The 18,244-nt window shown below is 34.6% G+C and overlaps 1 protein-coding gene across 1 annotated transcript; it reads left to right on the top strand.

Moving 5' to 3' along the window:
* Positions 1–433: 433 nt before the first annotated feature.
* Mcm3 (minichromosome maintenance 3) lies at positions 434–17,485 on the top strand. Its single transcript, XM_088243720.1, has 13 exons — positions 434–614; positions 691–968; positions 2,350–2,524; positions 4,374–4,612; positions 6,661–6,900; positions 7,276–7,440; positions 9,804–10,002; positions 10,855–11,003; positions 12,397–12,487; positions 13,696–13,911; positions 14,222–14,479; positions 15,658–15,821; positions 16,937–17,485. The coding sequence occupies exons 1-13, from the start codon at positions 540–542 to the stop codon at positions 17,136–17,138; spliced, it is 2,451 nt and encodes an 816-aa protein (XP_088099846.1). The 5' UTR covers positions 434–539; the 3' UTR covers positions 17,139–17,485.
* Positions 17,486–18,244: the final 759 nt, after the last annotated feature.

Raw genomic sequence — 18,244 nt, 5'->3', positions numbered from 1 at the left:
AGCGTTAAAAAAACACTACATTTTTTTGTGGATTTTGGTTAAAAATGCAATTCAAACTGTTTATTTTTTAAATATAAAACCAAATGGTGGCTTACTCTGTAAAAATGTATGAATACGATGAAAGAATGATAAATGTACAATATGAAGACCGATAAAAACATTATAAAGTTCAACAAATACTGAAGATGGACACGTCAAAAGTCGAAATAATCTGCACGCGTCCACAAGAAGTATGGATAAAAAAAAAGCGATGTTCACAATTTATATGGAAAGACAAGAGCGCTGTGGCGTTCAATCCTCTTTGCCTACTCCTACAAAAACGGCTAGATGGTTTGTTTATTTATTTGGTCCTAACACCACGTAGATTTAGATTAGTACAATCCATATAAAATAGTTTTTCTATGGATTTTAGTATTCCCGCGCGAATTAGCGTGAATTCTTGAAAGCGGCTGTCAAAGGCAACAAAGTTTCTTCGCTCAGTTATATCAACTAACTAGTTTTCGTGATTAAACTTTTATAATTCACTAAACAGAACAGAAATGGACGGTGATGGAGATATTGATCAGCGTATGCGCGACATTCAAAGAGAATACCTCGAATTTTTAGACGATGAGGTTTGTAAATATTCGATTGATGTGTATGAAGTATGAATTTCCGTTTATTTGTATTTTTAATCGCTTTTTATTTTAGGAGGACCAAGGAATTTATATGCAAAGAGTAAAAATGATGATTGCCGATAAATCCTCGAGACTCGTGGTGAACATTAATGACTTGAGAAGAAAAAACCCTTCGCGAGCATTGAGTTTACTAAACAATGCGTTTGAGGAGCAGATGGCTTTCCAGAGAGCTCTAAAGGAGTATGTCGCATCTGCGGATCCCACGTTCGCCAAGACCCATTCCGACCTGTTCATTGCGTTTGAAGGAAGTTTTGGAAATAAACACGTCACCCCTCGTACCCTCACTTCTAGGTATAAGTTTAATTTAATGTGGTTATATTATTTTGGAATGGATTGTGCGAAAATGTGTTATTTATTTATTCACATTTTTCTCTTACAAACCATAATTAATAATAAAAATAATGTCACCTCACTGGGGTTACCCATGCCGAGGACAGTTAACAATATATATTTTTTGAAATGTTTTTACATTTGAGAAAAAACAAAGAAGACTAACTTAATAAACGGAGATAATTAACAAAATATTCAGACACACACTTACGTATTTATGTTTACAATTTAACACACTACGTATTTATGTTTACAATGATTTATGTACATCTATATTATTTATATTACAAAACGCACAATGAAAATAACGAAAACCTAGCATAAGCTATACACTGGTGGAGCAGTTGATTCAATATTGGTTTGGGCAAATGAGACAATCCATTTTACTTCTACCTAGCTCCACTATCCATTCTTTTACAGCCTTTTTAAACATTTTCTCATTACTAATTGTTTTAATAGATAGTGGTAGTAGGTTATAGATTTCAATTGAGTAATACTCAAAATCCCTTTGTCCGAAAGTGGTATTAGTTTTTATTCCGTTTTTATACATCAATACTCAATCTGCCAAACAAAATGGACTTTTTACTCTTGCGCACTGTATCTGAATTATGCTATTTATAGTATAAATTATTAAATAATAAAATAGACTCTTTTAACCTACTCTCCAAAATTAATCTTAATGTCCCCTTTCGCGTGACAAGAAATAAGTATTTATTCCATCTGTCAGTCTGTAGCACTTACTATGCACAACACTTTTTCCTCTATCGTTCTTGCTCTAACTATAATGCTTTTTTTCCATCTATCGATATATTTTACATGCCACTTAATTTATTTTAAAATATATTAAGACTCATTCTTTCTGGCTGCGATACGATCCCACTTGCTATTTAATGATGCTCACACTTACACACACCTGAACACTTACTCCCACACAAATACACTTAAACACACCTCTACACTTACTCTCATACAAATACACACAAACAACCCTTTTGTTGTACCACAATTTCATATGTATGATTCTTATTTAGAAACTTCGCTGGTCTGTCTTAAACCCGTATATTTTTTATCTTATTATCATTGTGGACTGTTTGTTTCTTTAAAATAAATAAATAATGCGTAATAAATTTTCTGGAAAGCGCGTTTTCAAGACATGGTATAGGAATTGTTCTATGGTTTGAAGAATCCACTGAACCCTCTGAAATAATGAATCAAAGGGGAGAATCTTCTACTATGAATCTATTATAGCTACCCATTTTGATACATTAAAATGAAATTTCACAATGTCTACGCCAAAATATTAAGGGATACGGAAGAGTTTATCACCCTGATGCTTGTGCAGGTTTCTGGGCAGCCTGATATGTGTGGAGGGGATAGTTACGCGCGTGTCTCTGGTGCGGCCCAAGGTGGTTCACAGTGTCCACTACTGCCCGGCCACCAAGAAGCAGACAGACCGACGGTACACGGACCTCACTTCCTTCGATGCCTTCCCTAGCAGCGTCGTCTACCCTACTAAGGTTATTCTTTCATTTAACTCTTAAAAGACTGCTGAAAAATCCCTCTGGAAACGGTACTGTAACGTCATGTTACATTAAGCAAAAGCCGAGGGCCAAATGGGAACTTAACATCTATCTTCAATTTTATCTGCAAGTGTAACAATAAGTTTTCTGTTTGAAAAATAGAATATGTATACATTTCTTTTCTTTCCTGAACATTTCTCAGTTACTGACGGAGGTACTTAGGTTTTTTCATACAAATATACACATTTTTGCACAAAATATCGATTAACTAGCCTGGATCTAAACTATTCTATGTGACAAAATCAAAAACTCGAGAAAACAGATAAAACATTTAAAAATTTAAACAGTGTGCACTCGCTAATTTATGTTAATTTAATCTTTTACATTCTTAGCACAAGCTTTTCAACCGATGCTTAGAGGAGGAATACACTCCTCCAGACTGGAGAAGGGCTGTTGTTATGCCTCTATACAAGGAAAATGGTTCAAGGGTGGAATGCGGAAATTATAGAGCAATCAGCCTTTTGAGCGCTGTTGACAAAATGTATGGAAGAATACTGATTGAGAGAGTTAGCTAAGTTACAAAGGATAGAGTGTGGGATATTCAGAGCGGTTTTATGAATGGAAGAGGATGTATGGATCAAATTTTTGCTTTACGAAACATGACAGAAATTTCTTGCTAAAAAAAAAGCTTCTCTGTGCATTTGTCAATCTGCAAAAAGCGTTTGATAGAGTTGACAGAGAAAAATTATGGAAGGTGTTATCGGAGTACGGAGTGAGCGTAAATCTGACACGAGCTATTGCTTCATATGCTGTATAAAGACAGCACAGCATGTGTTAGGGTAAACGGATCACACACACCGTGATTTGACATTCATAAAGGAGTGAAGCAGGGCTGTGTGATGTCACCATGGCTGTTCAACGTGTATATCGATAACTGCATGAAAGAACTGAAAGGCTCAAGAATGGGAGTAAAAATGGGTGATTTAAATGTCAATTGTCTTTTGTATGCTGACGATGCTAACACTACCGTACTTCTTGCTAACAACAAAGAGGAACTGCAATTCTTGGTAACAAAGGTCTACGATGTATGCAAGGGGAGCGATTTGCTGATGAATGTCGATAAATCGAAAGTGATGGTTTTTGAAAGAAATGAAAGTATGACTAATTGTGAAATCACTGTGAATGGAGAAATACTAAAACAAGTAGAGGAATTTGTGTATCTGGGAAGTATGTTTACTAGGGATGGAATAAATGTTTGTCACAAGAGGCAAAATTAGCAGTTCACAACGGAGTCCTGGTCCCGACCCTGATGTATGGGAAGTATGGACTTGGAAAAACAGGGATGAAAGTAGGCTAAATGCTGTTGAAATGCGATCTCTCAGGCGAATGTGTGGTAAAACTATGTACGATAGATGCACAAATGTTGAGATCCGTACATTATGTAAGGCTGAGACAAGCAAAAATCGACAAAATCAAGAAAGGAGCTCTGTGCTGGTTTGGTCATGTAGAACAAATGGACAGTGAAAGAACGGCTAGGAATATTTACAATGCGAATGTTGATGGATGCAGAAATAGAGAAAGACCGAGAAAGACATGGCATGACCAAATCCAACAAATACTTGAAGATGGACATGTCAAAAGTCGGAATAATCGGCGCGCGTGCATGAGAAGATGTATGAATGTAGAGGAAGCGAGATCTGTATGCAAAGATAGAGTGTTGTGGCATTCTATCCTCTCTGCCTACCCTTACGGGGAAATGGCGTGATGGTTTGTTGTTATTGCACCGATTTTTTTTACTTGCAACATTATTCGGACGATACATTTAAATGGTGTTATTTTCATGAAGGATGACGAAGGGAATCTTCTGGAAACGGAGTACGGGCTCTCGCAGTACAAGGACCATCAGACCCTCAGCATCCAGGAGATGCCCGAGAAGGCGCCAGCCGGGCAGCTGCCGCGCTCCGTGGACGTGGTCTGCGATGCCGACCTGGTAGACCGCTGCAAGCCCGGAGACCGGGTACAGGTGGTGGGCAACTTCCGCTGCCTCCCGAGCAAACAGGGCGGCTTCACGGCTGGTACCTTCAGGTATTATCATCATCATTTTTCTATCCACACCTAAGGGTGCATAGGGCACTGCATCGGTGCTCCAATTGCAGCATATCTAGATATTTTTTTTTACATGACAGGTAAAGATCAGTCTTACACTTCAGCTGCCAGTCTAGGAACATTGAAATATTGCGGTATAGGACCATCCTGAAAACCAACATTTCCCATTCACCCTGCCAGGAACGGGGTCTTTTCATGTTTTTTTAATTTATTTTTTATTGTTAGTACCTATTTTCTATGTACAACTGGATGAGTATTTTGAGCTAATTTAGATAGTATGATTGTTTGCAAATAATGTTTCAGGGGTGTCAAATTAATTGTATTTGTTCTCTTAAAAAAATATATTATTTATATTTAAGGGTGTTCATATAAAACAAGGTATCATGCCAGAAATATTGTGCTTATTATTATTACTCTGTTTTTAAAAAAAAAAATGTTTTCTAACTATGTATATAAGTATATAATTTATTTTTTTATTACATCTTCTATGTTTTTTGCTATACATGTTTTTTTACTATGTCTTTTACTGTGTTTTTCACTTTTTTTTTCGCTAATAACCTTTATTTATTTTTTGTACGTATTGATATATATATAAATTTTATATATAATGTTTTTTTATATATTTTTTTGACTGGCTTAGAACGGTATAAATAGTTTCAAGCTACTTTGTATAAATGTATAATTTTATGTAAATAATATGATCATTTATATTTTAAAAAATATTATCTCTTTAATACATACAGTAAAACCTCGTTTTTACGTTCCTCAATTTTACATTTTCTCGCTTTTTACATCGAAATGTTCAGGACCAATTTTGATTCATACATTCTCATACAAATATTCCCCCCAATTAACGTTTTTTACATTTTCATCACCCCGGTTTTACGCTTAAAAATTTTTGGAATTCATTTGATGTGTCAAAAAAAATATTGTTTAGTAATAATGATGCCGCGGCCCGCGCGCCACCGCGTGTGCCACGCGAATTAAGAATGAAAACTGGTAAACAACTAATAAAGAACATTTAAGAAAAGGTAATATAGAAGTCTAGGCATCTACAGGGCTTATGACCTGTCAATGGCTGGTTTAAGTGGCCACTTTACACACTGTGTAACATTCACCATTCTGCCTATATTTGAACATCTATATTCCTTAAATTCTTTCATCTGTTGATGTTTGTGAAGTTAAAATAACATATAAAAAATTATTATATGTTATTTTATGCAAATTCTATTTTCGTTTTTTTTATTTACACATAAAATAATCAAAACATGCTTTTTTTAAATCAAATAAAAACAGGTTACATAATATTGTATGAAAAAATATAAAAATATTTTTAGTGAAACATAAAATAACATATAAAAAATTATTATATGTTATTTTATGCAAATTCTATTTTCGTTTTTTTTATTTACACATAAAATAATCAAAACATGCTTTTTTTAAATCAAATAAAAACAGGTTACATAATATTGTATGAAAAAATATAAAAATATTTTTAGTGAAACCATTGACAATTTCCACTTATCACTGTTTTTACAATTTTCCTGAAAGTATATAGGTATACACTAGAGTGTAGCAAATCAATTTTATTTCATGTAATTCCTGTTTTTCCATACATTTTTTTATTTAATTTTTCACTTTAGCGTTTTCCTCGGTTTAACACTTTTTTCTTGCTACCTTAAAAAACATAAAAAGGGGTTTTTACTGTATATTATATTTTAAAAATTATTCTCAACTTGTGAAAATACCCTATTAAACTTGGGACCTCGAGAATGGTAGGCAAATGCGCCACCCATTACACGGCGGACTTATCTCCACTCGATTTCCTTAGTCAGGATTTTTACTTGGGACTGCCATCGAGTCAAAAATGCTCATCCAGGGTTCTGGTTCTTTTTCATACTCAGATATGTGTTCTTCATCCGTTCAGACACTGAGCGATTTGTTCATATGTAATAAATTGCAAAAAATATTACTACAAAACAAATTAAAGCAAACAAACGTGATGATGTAATTTTTCTGTTTCCTAGGACAATTCTGATTGCCAACAACGTCACCCAACTCAGCAAAGATTCCAACCTGATGATTTGTCGCGAGGATATTGTGATGTGCAAGAAGTTGGCGCGTCGGTCCAATATGGACATCTTCGAACTTCTGGGCAAGTCTCTGGCTCCCTCCATACATGGCCATGAGTATATCAAGAAGGCCATTCTCTGTTTACTTCTGGGGGGAGTGGAAAAGGTCCTACCCAATGGGACACGCTTGAGAGGGTAATTTTTTCTAAAATTAATAAAAAATAAATGCAAATAGGTATAAATGTTACAGCAAAACATGCAAATCTAATATTGTATACAGTTCAATAAATGCAAATATTATCAATCATCAACAAAGCTTGGATTTTTTATACACAATTTCAACCATAAGTGTGGTATTTTTTCAATGCTGTCAGCGTACACCAATTAAGTACTTAGACAATTATAGTGTCATAAACGTAATTCTAAGGTCGGTTACATCGGTCCTAAGTTAGCCGCGCGTTTGGAATTTATTACTTATGTTCTTATTTTGAAAATTATGTTTTTAAACAATCAAAGAGTTTTTGCTCAACTGTTGGCAATATCTTTGTAACATTAATGATTTATATTTAGCGACATCAACGTGCTGCTGATTGGGGACCCCTCTGTGGCAAAGTCCCAGCTCCTGCGTTACGTGCTGCTCACAGCCCCACGAGCCATCCCCACCACGGGAAGGGGCTCCAGCGGAGTGGGGCTTACGGCTGCCGTCACCACAGACCAGGAAACAGGGGAAAGAAGGTCAGTGACTTATGCCTTAATTCCACAAATACTAAAATTCTAACGAACCCAGCTCAGTTATTTCCAACTGGTTTATATTTATAAAATTGGTTTAATAGATTATCATTCCTATTTCTGTACCCAGTAGTGTATAGGGCACTGCATTTGTAAACCATATGCAGAGTTTTTCGATCATCTGTTACATGAAGGTAGTGATTGTAGGAGTGGTGGTAGGAATTAGACCTACGCTTCAGATACCAATCCAGGAACAATGGAACATTAAACAATCTTTAAAATCAATATTTCTCTGGTGAGCTCACGACACTTATTACTAAACCATGACCTGATTTCTTTACATTTTTTCGTTTACATCTATTACATTTTTTACTACACAATATATCACTTTATTTATAAAAACAAAAAACTCCCACATAGCCATGGCCTGTGCGTGGTTATACTAAATCTAGAATACATTATGAAATCTAAAGTAAGTAAATTAGACGCAGAGTTAGCGATCGGCGTAGCCAGAATAACCTTATAGAGTAGGATGGGACAGCGGGGCAGCTTGGCTCGTCTCGTAGCAAATAAAGAAGAAACAAATGATGTGTTACTAGGGCCTAGATATAGCGACTATTGCAAATCCGAGTCAAGAGAGTTAGTGTAATATAATGAAAAGATATATTTTTGTTAGAGTCGGGATTAGCGTACGCATACACGATGGGTACCTGTTCTCGCTTAGTGCCGGTAAGCATTATGGTTTCCTAGCCGTGCGTACTAATTATTTGTTAATCTATAAATAGTTCTGTTTTTGATTCCAAAATTCTATTGCGAACATGCCTGAACTGCATGTTTGGAAAACAATCATTACCGTCTATGATGTTAGATATATATATATATATATATATATATGTATAATATCTAATTTACTTACTTTCACTATTTTTTTTTTTTTGCTTTACAAGCCCGTTGTAACTGGGAACTTACAGCACAATACACCTAGGCTTGAGAAAAATCACATTTAATTTTTGTGATATAACCGGGAATTGAACCCGGAGCTTTCCGTTCTTGAGCCATTATCTCACAAAACTTTCAATGATTTTCCCACCAGATTGTTTCGCCTGATCTTCTTTAGATGTTGTGTGACTTTTCAGTGTCACTGCATAGAGTACTGCTTATATTCAGGGTCATAGTGATGAACCCAGGCTTCACCTCAGTGAAGATTTTGTGAATGGTTGCCTTAAGCTATTGTTTCCTAAAAGACGTTGCTTTTATCTAACGGCCGTCATATAGCGATGGACGACCTCATTAAAATGTCTAAAAAAAAACAGATAGTGCAGGTTTTCTAGAGAGCGTTAATTGTTATCAGAATGTCAAACAGCTGTGCCGTCATTTGTAGGACAGCCATTATAGTACAAACAGTTTTGGGACTTTTTTTTCATGTATTGGTGAACATTTTTGTGTCTGAAATTGAGTGGAAAGGTAATCCGGAGTATCGAAATGTCAAAATTTTGAATCTATTGAAATTTGCCCTAAACCTTGAAATGTACACTCCGTAGCATAATTTTTAAACACCCCGCTTTCCTCTAAACGATAGTTTTCAACTTCCGATGACTCCTCATCTTCCAAATACACCTACTCATAATGCTGAAGTTTTTTAGATTGTCCGTTTTCTGCCGCAATTCATCTATAATTAAATTAGATGCTCACGGCCACTAGATAACGGCACCACTCTCTTCAAGTTAACATTTCTGGTCAAGGTTCAGAAGGGAGTCTTGTTACGTCCACCGTTTCACGGCATATCATGGCCACTAGATAACGGCACTGCTTTTATAGCTTCATCATCAGTGGTGCTACAACACGTTGTGGGCCCTGACCTCCAGAATCTGTCTCCATTCCTCCCTGCATCCTGCAGCTCTTCTCCAGTTCGCCTGGCCAATTGCTCTAATGTCACTTTCCACATAATCCAGCCATCTTAATTTTGGTCTGCTCTGCTTCGTCTGCCTTCCGGAGTGATATAAATTATTTTTTTGGTGGTACGATTATCATTCATTCTGTGCACATGGCCCAATCGGTGTAATCTTATTTTTATGAATAGTACAATGTTGGGTTCGCCATACAGTGACTCTAATTCTTCATTAAACCGTCTCATCAACACTCCGTTTTGATGACAGCACCAAATATCTTCCTTAATATTTTTCTTTCATATACTAATACCATGTTTCCATTGTTTCCTTAGCTTTGTGGAAACCAATAAAACATAGCTTAACTTCAGAAATCCTAAAACTTTACAGCTCTACAGTAAGTGTTTTGAAGCGGCTTTAGAAATCTCAGTCTCATAATGGATGTAACATTAAGAAGTTAATGATTCAAATATTTGAATGTAGGTTGGAGGCAGGCGCCATGGTGTTGGCAGATCGGGGCGTGGTGTGTATCGACGAGTTCGATAAGATGTCGGACATCGACCGAACAGCCATCCACGAAGTCATGGAGCAGGGAAGGGTGACCATCGCCAAGGCTGGCATCCACGCGAGCCTCAACGCCCGCTGCTCTGTGCTGGCTGCGGCCAACCCTGTCTATGGCAGAGTGAGTCTTCTTGCCAATTTATCCTAATACTTCAACACGGTGACAAAACAACCCTATTCAATACATGCTTAAATAGATTTTTTACTTTTTATTGAAATCTGGTAAATATAGTAATAATAATACAAATATACTAGATTATCTTCATATTAATTTATCTCTCGCCGCATTGCATGTCCAACATAGGGTGGGCAATAAGTAAAAAGAGTCAACACATCTTACGTCTTAAATCAAAAAGTTTAAACTTTTTGATTTTAGCGTTTATTTGACTTTCCATTCTTACAGTTTTATCCTAAAAGGATTAAATTACTGGGATAGCAGTTCGCTCCGTATAAGCAGATAAAGTTTGTACCATAATAAATCATACAGAAAATTTACCTTTTGCATCACACAACAGATGGCCCGAAACGGCCTCTGACTGAAAGAATAATTATATTAATTTTACTTGAATATATCACTCATATCTGGCCCAATAACCCTTCACAACCGCTTTCTTACAATCACAAGTTTGCCTTGAGAATGAGAATATAAAAAGTGCACGAATGTGCTATTGTCAAATTATTCCTGATCGTGCAGGTATCTTTTCATAAAATATAATCATCTTTCAGGGTTTTTTTTCTATTCATTCATTGCTGGTGGGATCATAATCAAAAGCTTTAGTGGGGTAATTCCGCCGGTTGTATGGGATAAGACAAATTTACGAATTTAAATTCTATTGATGTATGAACTTAAACCCCTTTAAAGTTTTATGAATACTTTATGGCAGATTATCCACCCAATTAATCAAGAAAAAGTCCCATATCTAGACTGAAAAATGGCTATTTAATAGAATATTTTTGTAAAATTAATTCGCAGTATGACCAATACAAAACTCCCATGGAGAACATCGGCCTTCAGGATTCTCTGCTCTCCCGTTTTGACCTTCTGTTTGTGATGTTGGATCTGGTGGAAGGAGATCACGACCACATGATATCGGAACACGTAGTACGGATGCATCGCTACAGGTATGTGCAGTTAAAAAGTAATTTTCATTTCATGGCAATAAGTTTTCTTGTTCATACCGATCATCTTGGTTACGGATGTGACGGGGTTTAATTTGCATACTGTATATTGTACATAAACATTATGTAAGGCTGAGATAAGCATTATCAATACGAAAGCGGTCATGTAGGGACATGTAGAGCGAATAGACAGCAAAAGAAAAGATAAAAAGATTTACAATGCTAATTTTGATGGATACAGAAAACGGCAAAGACAGAAAACGACAAAGCATTACCAAATCCAACAGATATTTGATAATAGGAATGCATGCATAAATATATGTATGAAATGTAAAAGAAGTGAGGTCTGTATGCAAAGACAAAGTGAAGTGGCGTTCTTTCCTCTCTGCCTATGGGGAAGATGCGTGATGATTTCTTTGTTTATTACAAAATACTATACGAGGCCCGGAGGCCGATTACATGATGACTGATTGATGTCGGGGATAGTTTTTCTGATTAAAACCTCAAAATCCAGCTATATGCATACCTATGTTCATATTTAGTCATTCAAATTCAATAGTTTACTGCGTGCCTATACTCTAACGAGGTGATTTACTGCTTAATAGTCGATATAGATAGTTTTACTCAAAAGTATAAATTTAATAACCTGTTTTAACTTTTAGCATATTTTGTACTTATGCGCCTTTTTTATAATTGGACACCTGCCTCCTTTTTGGGGTGGCGGATTTGTGAGAGAGCAATGTAATGATCAATATATCTTTCTGAGAATTTATTTACCTTTCTGATCATGGTCTTTCGCTTCGCTCTTCTCCAGAGAGAACACTTTCCATTCCTCGACATAGCACATCATTTTTCAGCTATTCCTTTTCTGTTGAGTTACCCCTTCATATAAAAAATGCACCTTCTCTAGCCACCTTTAAGAAACGCCCGAAACATTACTTCATATATCCTTAGAATCCTGACCTCCCTGTAATTTATTGTTTTTTAAAATACATGTTTTATTATTTTTCTTTCCTTAGTTCCTCTTTCTCTTTCCTTCCAAACTGATTATCTGATTCCACATTCCTCATCCTTGAATATGTATAACATAAAGTACTTTTATTTGAGTTAATATGTTCGAGCCTTAACGCCCCATTAAAAAACAGCTCTTATTTTTGATATATATTTTTGTTTTAGTACAAATTTTTAACCAACTCTTCTTTCAACCAGTCTGTTCTTTGGTTGGCTGGAATATATTACTTTTAGCAATAAGTCCACCAAAGTACTTATTCGTTGTACTTGAAGATTTCAATAAATAAATAATGTGTATAAACATATTGTACCAATGCGTAATTTTCTGTAAATAAAGAACTGTACTGTTTTCTAATACGTTACTTTTTTATTGCAATGTCTGTAGAAATCCTAAAGAACAAGATGGAGAAGTTTTACCAATGGGTTCGTCTGTTGAGATGCTGTCCACTAAAAATCCAGATCAGGATGAATCAGAGGTATTTTATATAGTTTACCATATTCATATTTTTTTAATGCTATTTCTTTATTACAAGATGTATATAGAATAAAAATAAGATAACTGAAAATGGGAAAACATTGTGCGGTTTGTATAAGTAACACAGCAAGAACAACGTATTTAAACATGAAAGAAAGTATAAAATCTAAACAAATCTTTTTTTTTACCATTGAAGAAAGGAATTCATTGAAGATCCATGGTTAAAAAAAACATTTGTTTAGATTTTATACTTTTTTTCATGTTTAAATGTCACTTTCTGTAAAATTGCATTTTTCGGATTGTCTCATTCGCCCAAATCAATATTGAATCAACTGCTCCACAAATGTACGGCTTATGTTATGTTTTTGTTCTTTCATTGTGCGTTTTGTAATATAAATAATATAGATGTACATAAATTAATTATAAACATAAATATGCAGTGTTTAAAACTGTCTGAACATTTTGATAATTATCTTTGTTTATTAAGTCTTCTTTGTTTATTCTCAAATGTAAAAATATATTTTTTTAAAAGTATATTGTTAAGTGTCCTTGGCATGGGTTACCCTAGCGAGGTCACATTCTTTTTATTATTATTATTTTATTTTTTATTATTATTTTTAAAAAAATGTTTTTTTACAATGAACATAATAATAAAACAGAGTATTAAAAAAATAAAGCATGATTACATATCAATGAAATACATATTAATAGAAAAATAGTAAACAAAAAATCCCACAAAGGCATGGCCTGTTCGTGGGTATACAAAAAAATGGTAATGAATTTTTGCTCCGATAGTAAATAATGGACAGTTATAATATTTTTGTATAACATAAGAAAGAAAAAATTAAATATTCTGTAAAAGATAATATGTTAGTTTTTTTTTATCGTAATTAAAAAAGGAAATAAAAAATATTTTAAAAAAACACAAAAATATTCCTTATTATTCCTTATTCATAGTATATAATGGATAAAAATATGAATAAATAAATAAATACATTGTTGAGAAAAATTTCAATGCTCTTAATAAATGGTCATTGTTGAATTATTGTAAACTTTAATATCCACAGTTGGACTTAAAAAATATTATGTGCGTAGTGAAATGGATGCTTTTGCACTTTTTATGTGGGCATCCCTATTTACGTGCTCACCACAGTTGACTGTTGACTGTTAGTGTAAAATTATACTGTAATAACATGGTAATTTTTCTAGGAAACTGAAACTCCAGTGTATGAGAAGTATGATGCTCTTCTCCACGGAAGCTCGCGCTCCAAAAAAGATCAGATCCTGTCCATGAAGTTCATGCGAAAGTACATCCACATCGCCAAATGCATGAAGCCCAAACTCACGGAGGAGGCATCTGAGGCCATCGCTGACGAATATTCCAAGCTGCGATCCCAGGACATGATGGACAGCGATGTGGCCAGGGTATGCATACATAATGATCATGTTTAATAAGAGAAAATAATAATCCCAGAAGAGTAAAGCACAATGTTTTTCGTATAAAAAAAAGTTTATTTAGTTGTAATATTTTGAAATATACTGAGAGGGGGTTAAAAGCAAAAACGCCACTGTCCACAATCACTGTTTATGGAAAGGCCAACAAAACCAGTAGCGAACAGACTATTCATTTTATATTTAATATGCACATTGAGCATTCAAAAGTTATTACCTACTTTAATTTAATCTAGACACAGTGAAAGACCGTGAATATAAATAATTGAATTGATGTTTCCAGACACAACCCGTGACGGCGCGTACTCTGGAGACCCTGATCCGTCTGTCCACAGCGCACGCAAAGGCCCGCCTGAGTGTGAAGGTCACAGCAGAGGACGCGGCGGCAGCCATCGAGCTGGTGCAGTTTGCCTACTTCAAGAAGGTCCTGGCCAAGGATAAGAAAAAGAGGAGGCGTGACTCCGACAGCCAGGAGGAGCTTTCTGACACCGAAGCTCCGGAAAGAACAGAGAGGCCGCGAGCGAAAAAGTCTAAGAAATCGGTAAATAAAATTTAGTGATATTTGGGGTATTTCTAATTCTCGAGTGAACGCTAGATTTGAATTATTAATGAAGTAAAACCTCATTTTTACGGTCCTCAATTTTACGTTTTCCCGTTGTTTACGCTGAAATGTTTAGGTCCCATTTTTTTTCCATACATTTTCATTAAAATATTCCCACAATCAACATTTTTTAAGTTTTTCATTGAAAATTTTTTGAAACTCATTCGATCTGTCAAAAGACGCCGATCCGCGCACCGCCGCGTTCGCCCAAAATGGTGAATAAAATAAAGGTAAATAAAAAAATGTGTAAATTGTTATCTCAAACTAAATTTAAAGTAGGTTTAGTGTAATTGACAGTTTTGTTTAAGTGTCTAATTTTTACATTTTACTAAATTGTGATATGTGGTTGACGCATGTTTAGGAATAATAAAGTCTTTACATCAATAAATTACGATGCAGAAAGCTAAAAACTTTGGCAATAGAAATATTATTTGAAGTTATAAACATAATTTGGAAAGATGATTGTTTAAACAGTTATCATAAAAGTATGGATCAGTTTTGCTGCGATGTAAATGACAGTTGAAATTTCGTGGTGCCATACTAAAATAGTGATACCATATGAACAAAAGTTCCCAATATTTAGGGAAAATCTAATTGTATGCATTTTATGCAAATTCAAATTTTTATGTTTTTAAGGTTAAGTTACACTACATAAAATTATTCAAACAGGTTTTTTTTTTAAATTCAATAAAAAAAAAATTGTAATTTTGATTGAAAAAACACAAAATATTTTATATGAAATCATAGGTAAATATGAATAATTCCCAATTAAGACTGTTTTAACAATTTTTCTGAAGGTTTTTATTTTCTCACTTTAGCATTTTCCTCAGTTTAACACCTTTTTTCACTTCTTCCTTGAAAAATGTAAGACAGGGGTTTTACTGTATTTCCAAATAAAAATAATTTTGATTTCATGTACTATTTTAGAAAAGAAATACAATTTCATTTTTTGAAAACCCTATCCATAAATCTTCTCTTTTTAGTGTACTTTTTATTTTACACAGTACTGTGTGAAACGTAGCCCAAATAGTGCATACGTCCAATTTAGTCACTGTAATGTAATCATAGTTGTAATGGTTTAAAACTCATGTCTGTATTACTTTAATCATTTTTCCCAGACTGTCGATGGAGAGGATCCATTTGAATACACTTCTGACGCCGAGGAGGACATGGAGACAGAGGCAGCCGTCTCCTCCATACGTGGGCCCAGCACTTCTGCTGTAGACCAGCAGGTACCGGCTGCTGCGGAAGGAAGAGAAGTCGGAACTATCACCTCTCAAAGGTACAAAAATAACATCCATTCGGCAAAATTACAAATTTACGCGGGGAATATTGTTTTAGGCATTATAGAATGAAATTTATTACAACAGAGAGGGAAAATATTTTTGAGAAAGGAATATGGAAGTCAGCTATTCAGCCAGATGAATTTCACCCACATTGATAAAGATTTCAGCTCTTTTACTTCATAAAAGTCAACAAAGAGTTAAGAAAATGTAGTAAAAATTAAATAGGCGGCCTCCATGGTGTAGCGGTGAAGACATTTGACTCACGCACCGAAGGTTCTGCTTTCGATTCCCGGTGAGAACACAAAACTTGAATTTGATTTTTCTCAAGCCTGAACGAGCTCTTTGGTGCAGCTCGGTTAATAAGTTTAAAAAGTGCATAGACAAACACATAAATTTATAATGTTCTCTATTCATATTTTCCATGTTTCAAACATGATGCATTAGATGTGCTTAATTTTTTTGTTTTTTTTTTTAAATAGGAAAAACGACAGATGCATTAGATGTGCTTAATTTTTTTGTTTTTTTTTTTAAATAGGAAAACGACAGATGTTATATAAAAGTAATAAAATATAAAAAATAGTACATAAAATATTGAGTAAGAAAAGAAAAGCACTGTTAGAAGGTTGGGAAGAGAAAATAAAGTATAGAAAAGGGTTTTTATAATATAGCTGACCAATTTGAAATTTACATACGATAATATAAAAATATTAAAAGGTACATAAATTAATTACATACTGACAAATGTAACATTTTAGAGTGTTTCAAAAAGTTTTTTTTTTTGAAGTCGCAAAATTTTGTATTAAAATTATCTAAATCGAAAGAAAGTAAGTTCAATATAGAGCAGCTACGATAGATAAATGAGTTTTGAACATGTTTTTTTCTGGGCAATAGTTATAAAAAAAATCAAACCTGTCGTGTTGACTTAACGGGACAATTTATTGAAATACGCTCTAAGAGATAAGGACTATCAATAAAATTATTCAAAATTTTTGAGAAAAAACAGATCAGAAATGCTTCTACGATTAGAAAGAGAACAACGATCAGCTAAATAGCTGCTAGTGTATATTATAATAATACATAATTTAATAGCAATATAATTTTGTGATTTTAGAATGGCGCTATTTAAAACGGCTCTCAACCAACTGTTCCGTGACGAGCGCGCTCAGTCTCTTCCCATCAAGCGAATCCGCCTCTATGTCAACCAGCAATTCCCCCATGATGAGTTTGGCAAATCAGAGATGGACGCTGCCCTTCACAAGATGACACAAGACAATCAAGTCATGCTTGCAGATGACATAGTGTTCCTCATATAAACCACCATTACCTGAGGATCAACACTAGAGTATAATTTTTTGCAGAATTAGTTACTTGTCGTCTTAATAACGTAATCATTGTCCGCTTCCTATGTAGAGCATATACTACCCACAAAGTCTCTCCTGGCCGTTCTCGCAAATCAGGCCCGGATCCTGTAAGATAGACATGAACTCCCGACAAACTGTCAGCCATGGACATCCAGGACTGGAAAAACCTGACAACTTGTAAAGTAGGCTAGCATAGTTGAAGCTTAGCTTAAGGCGGCCTCTGCGGGGTAATTACTAAGACTTATGCACGGAAGGCTCCTGGTTTGAATCCCAGTGTGAACATACTTGATCAAATAAAATTAAATAATTTATTAAAATGTATTTTTCCTCAAGCCCGAGTGTTATGTGCTGTAATTTGCCACTTTAATCAGGCCTTATGTAAAAAAATCTTTGAAAAAAAAGCTCTCGGTAAGCATCCATAGTATTGTCTCTGGTTGATGACAGTTGCCACCGGAGGTTTCTGCATCTGTTCTTATACCAACACTCTTTACAAAGTCAAACCACCGCACACCCGGAAATCTTCTGACTCATAAAAGATCTCAAAACTCAATAGCTTTCTGTTTTGGGCCCTAGTGAGGTGCTACAATTAGCATCCGTAAAGAAGGCGACATTTGGTTATCTTCAACTGCATAAAAGCGAGTTTAAGTTCTATTTAAAATTAATTGCAGGTGACCGTGTTTTTTATTATATAATTTGCTTGCAAATGCTGAGTATTTTTGAACTTGGTAGAATCGGCATTTTACTGTAGAAGTTGGAATGTGGTTTGATATTGTCAACTCCAGATACATATTTTGCTTTCCACTTTATTACAACTGATTAACCGCGAAATTTAAATTTGTGAGTAAATCATAAGAAGGCCAATGTTTATATTTCTGATGTGCCCTCTAATACTGATTATTATTAAAATATTTTATTTCTGTGTGTACAGTAAAATAACGATCTTCCCGCTAGAACTTTTAAATTTAGAATTTGATATAATTTTTTATTGATATTTTGTATCCTATTTGATTATACATATATATATCTTCAAAAACCCTTATTTGGATTTTATTCCTGGA

This window comes from Micrasema longulum, unplaced genomic scaffold (assembly GCF_059751315.1).
Source record: "Micrasema longulum isolate JH-2025_06_02 unplaced genomic scaffold, ASM5975131v1 h1tg000226l, whole genome shotgun sequence".
Lineage (NCBI taxonomy): Eukaryota > Metazoa > Arthropoda > Insecta > Trichoptera > Brachycentridae > Micrasema > Micrasema longulum.
Note: the sequence above shows the minus strand (reverse complement) of the source record. Positions and strands in the feature narration are given on the sequence as shown.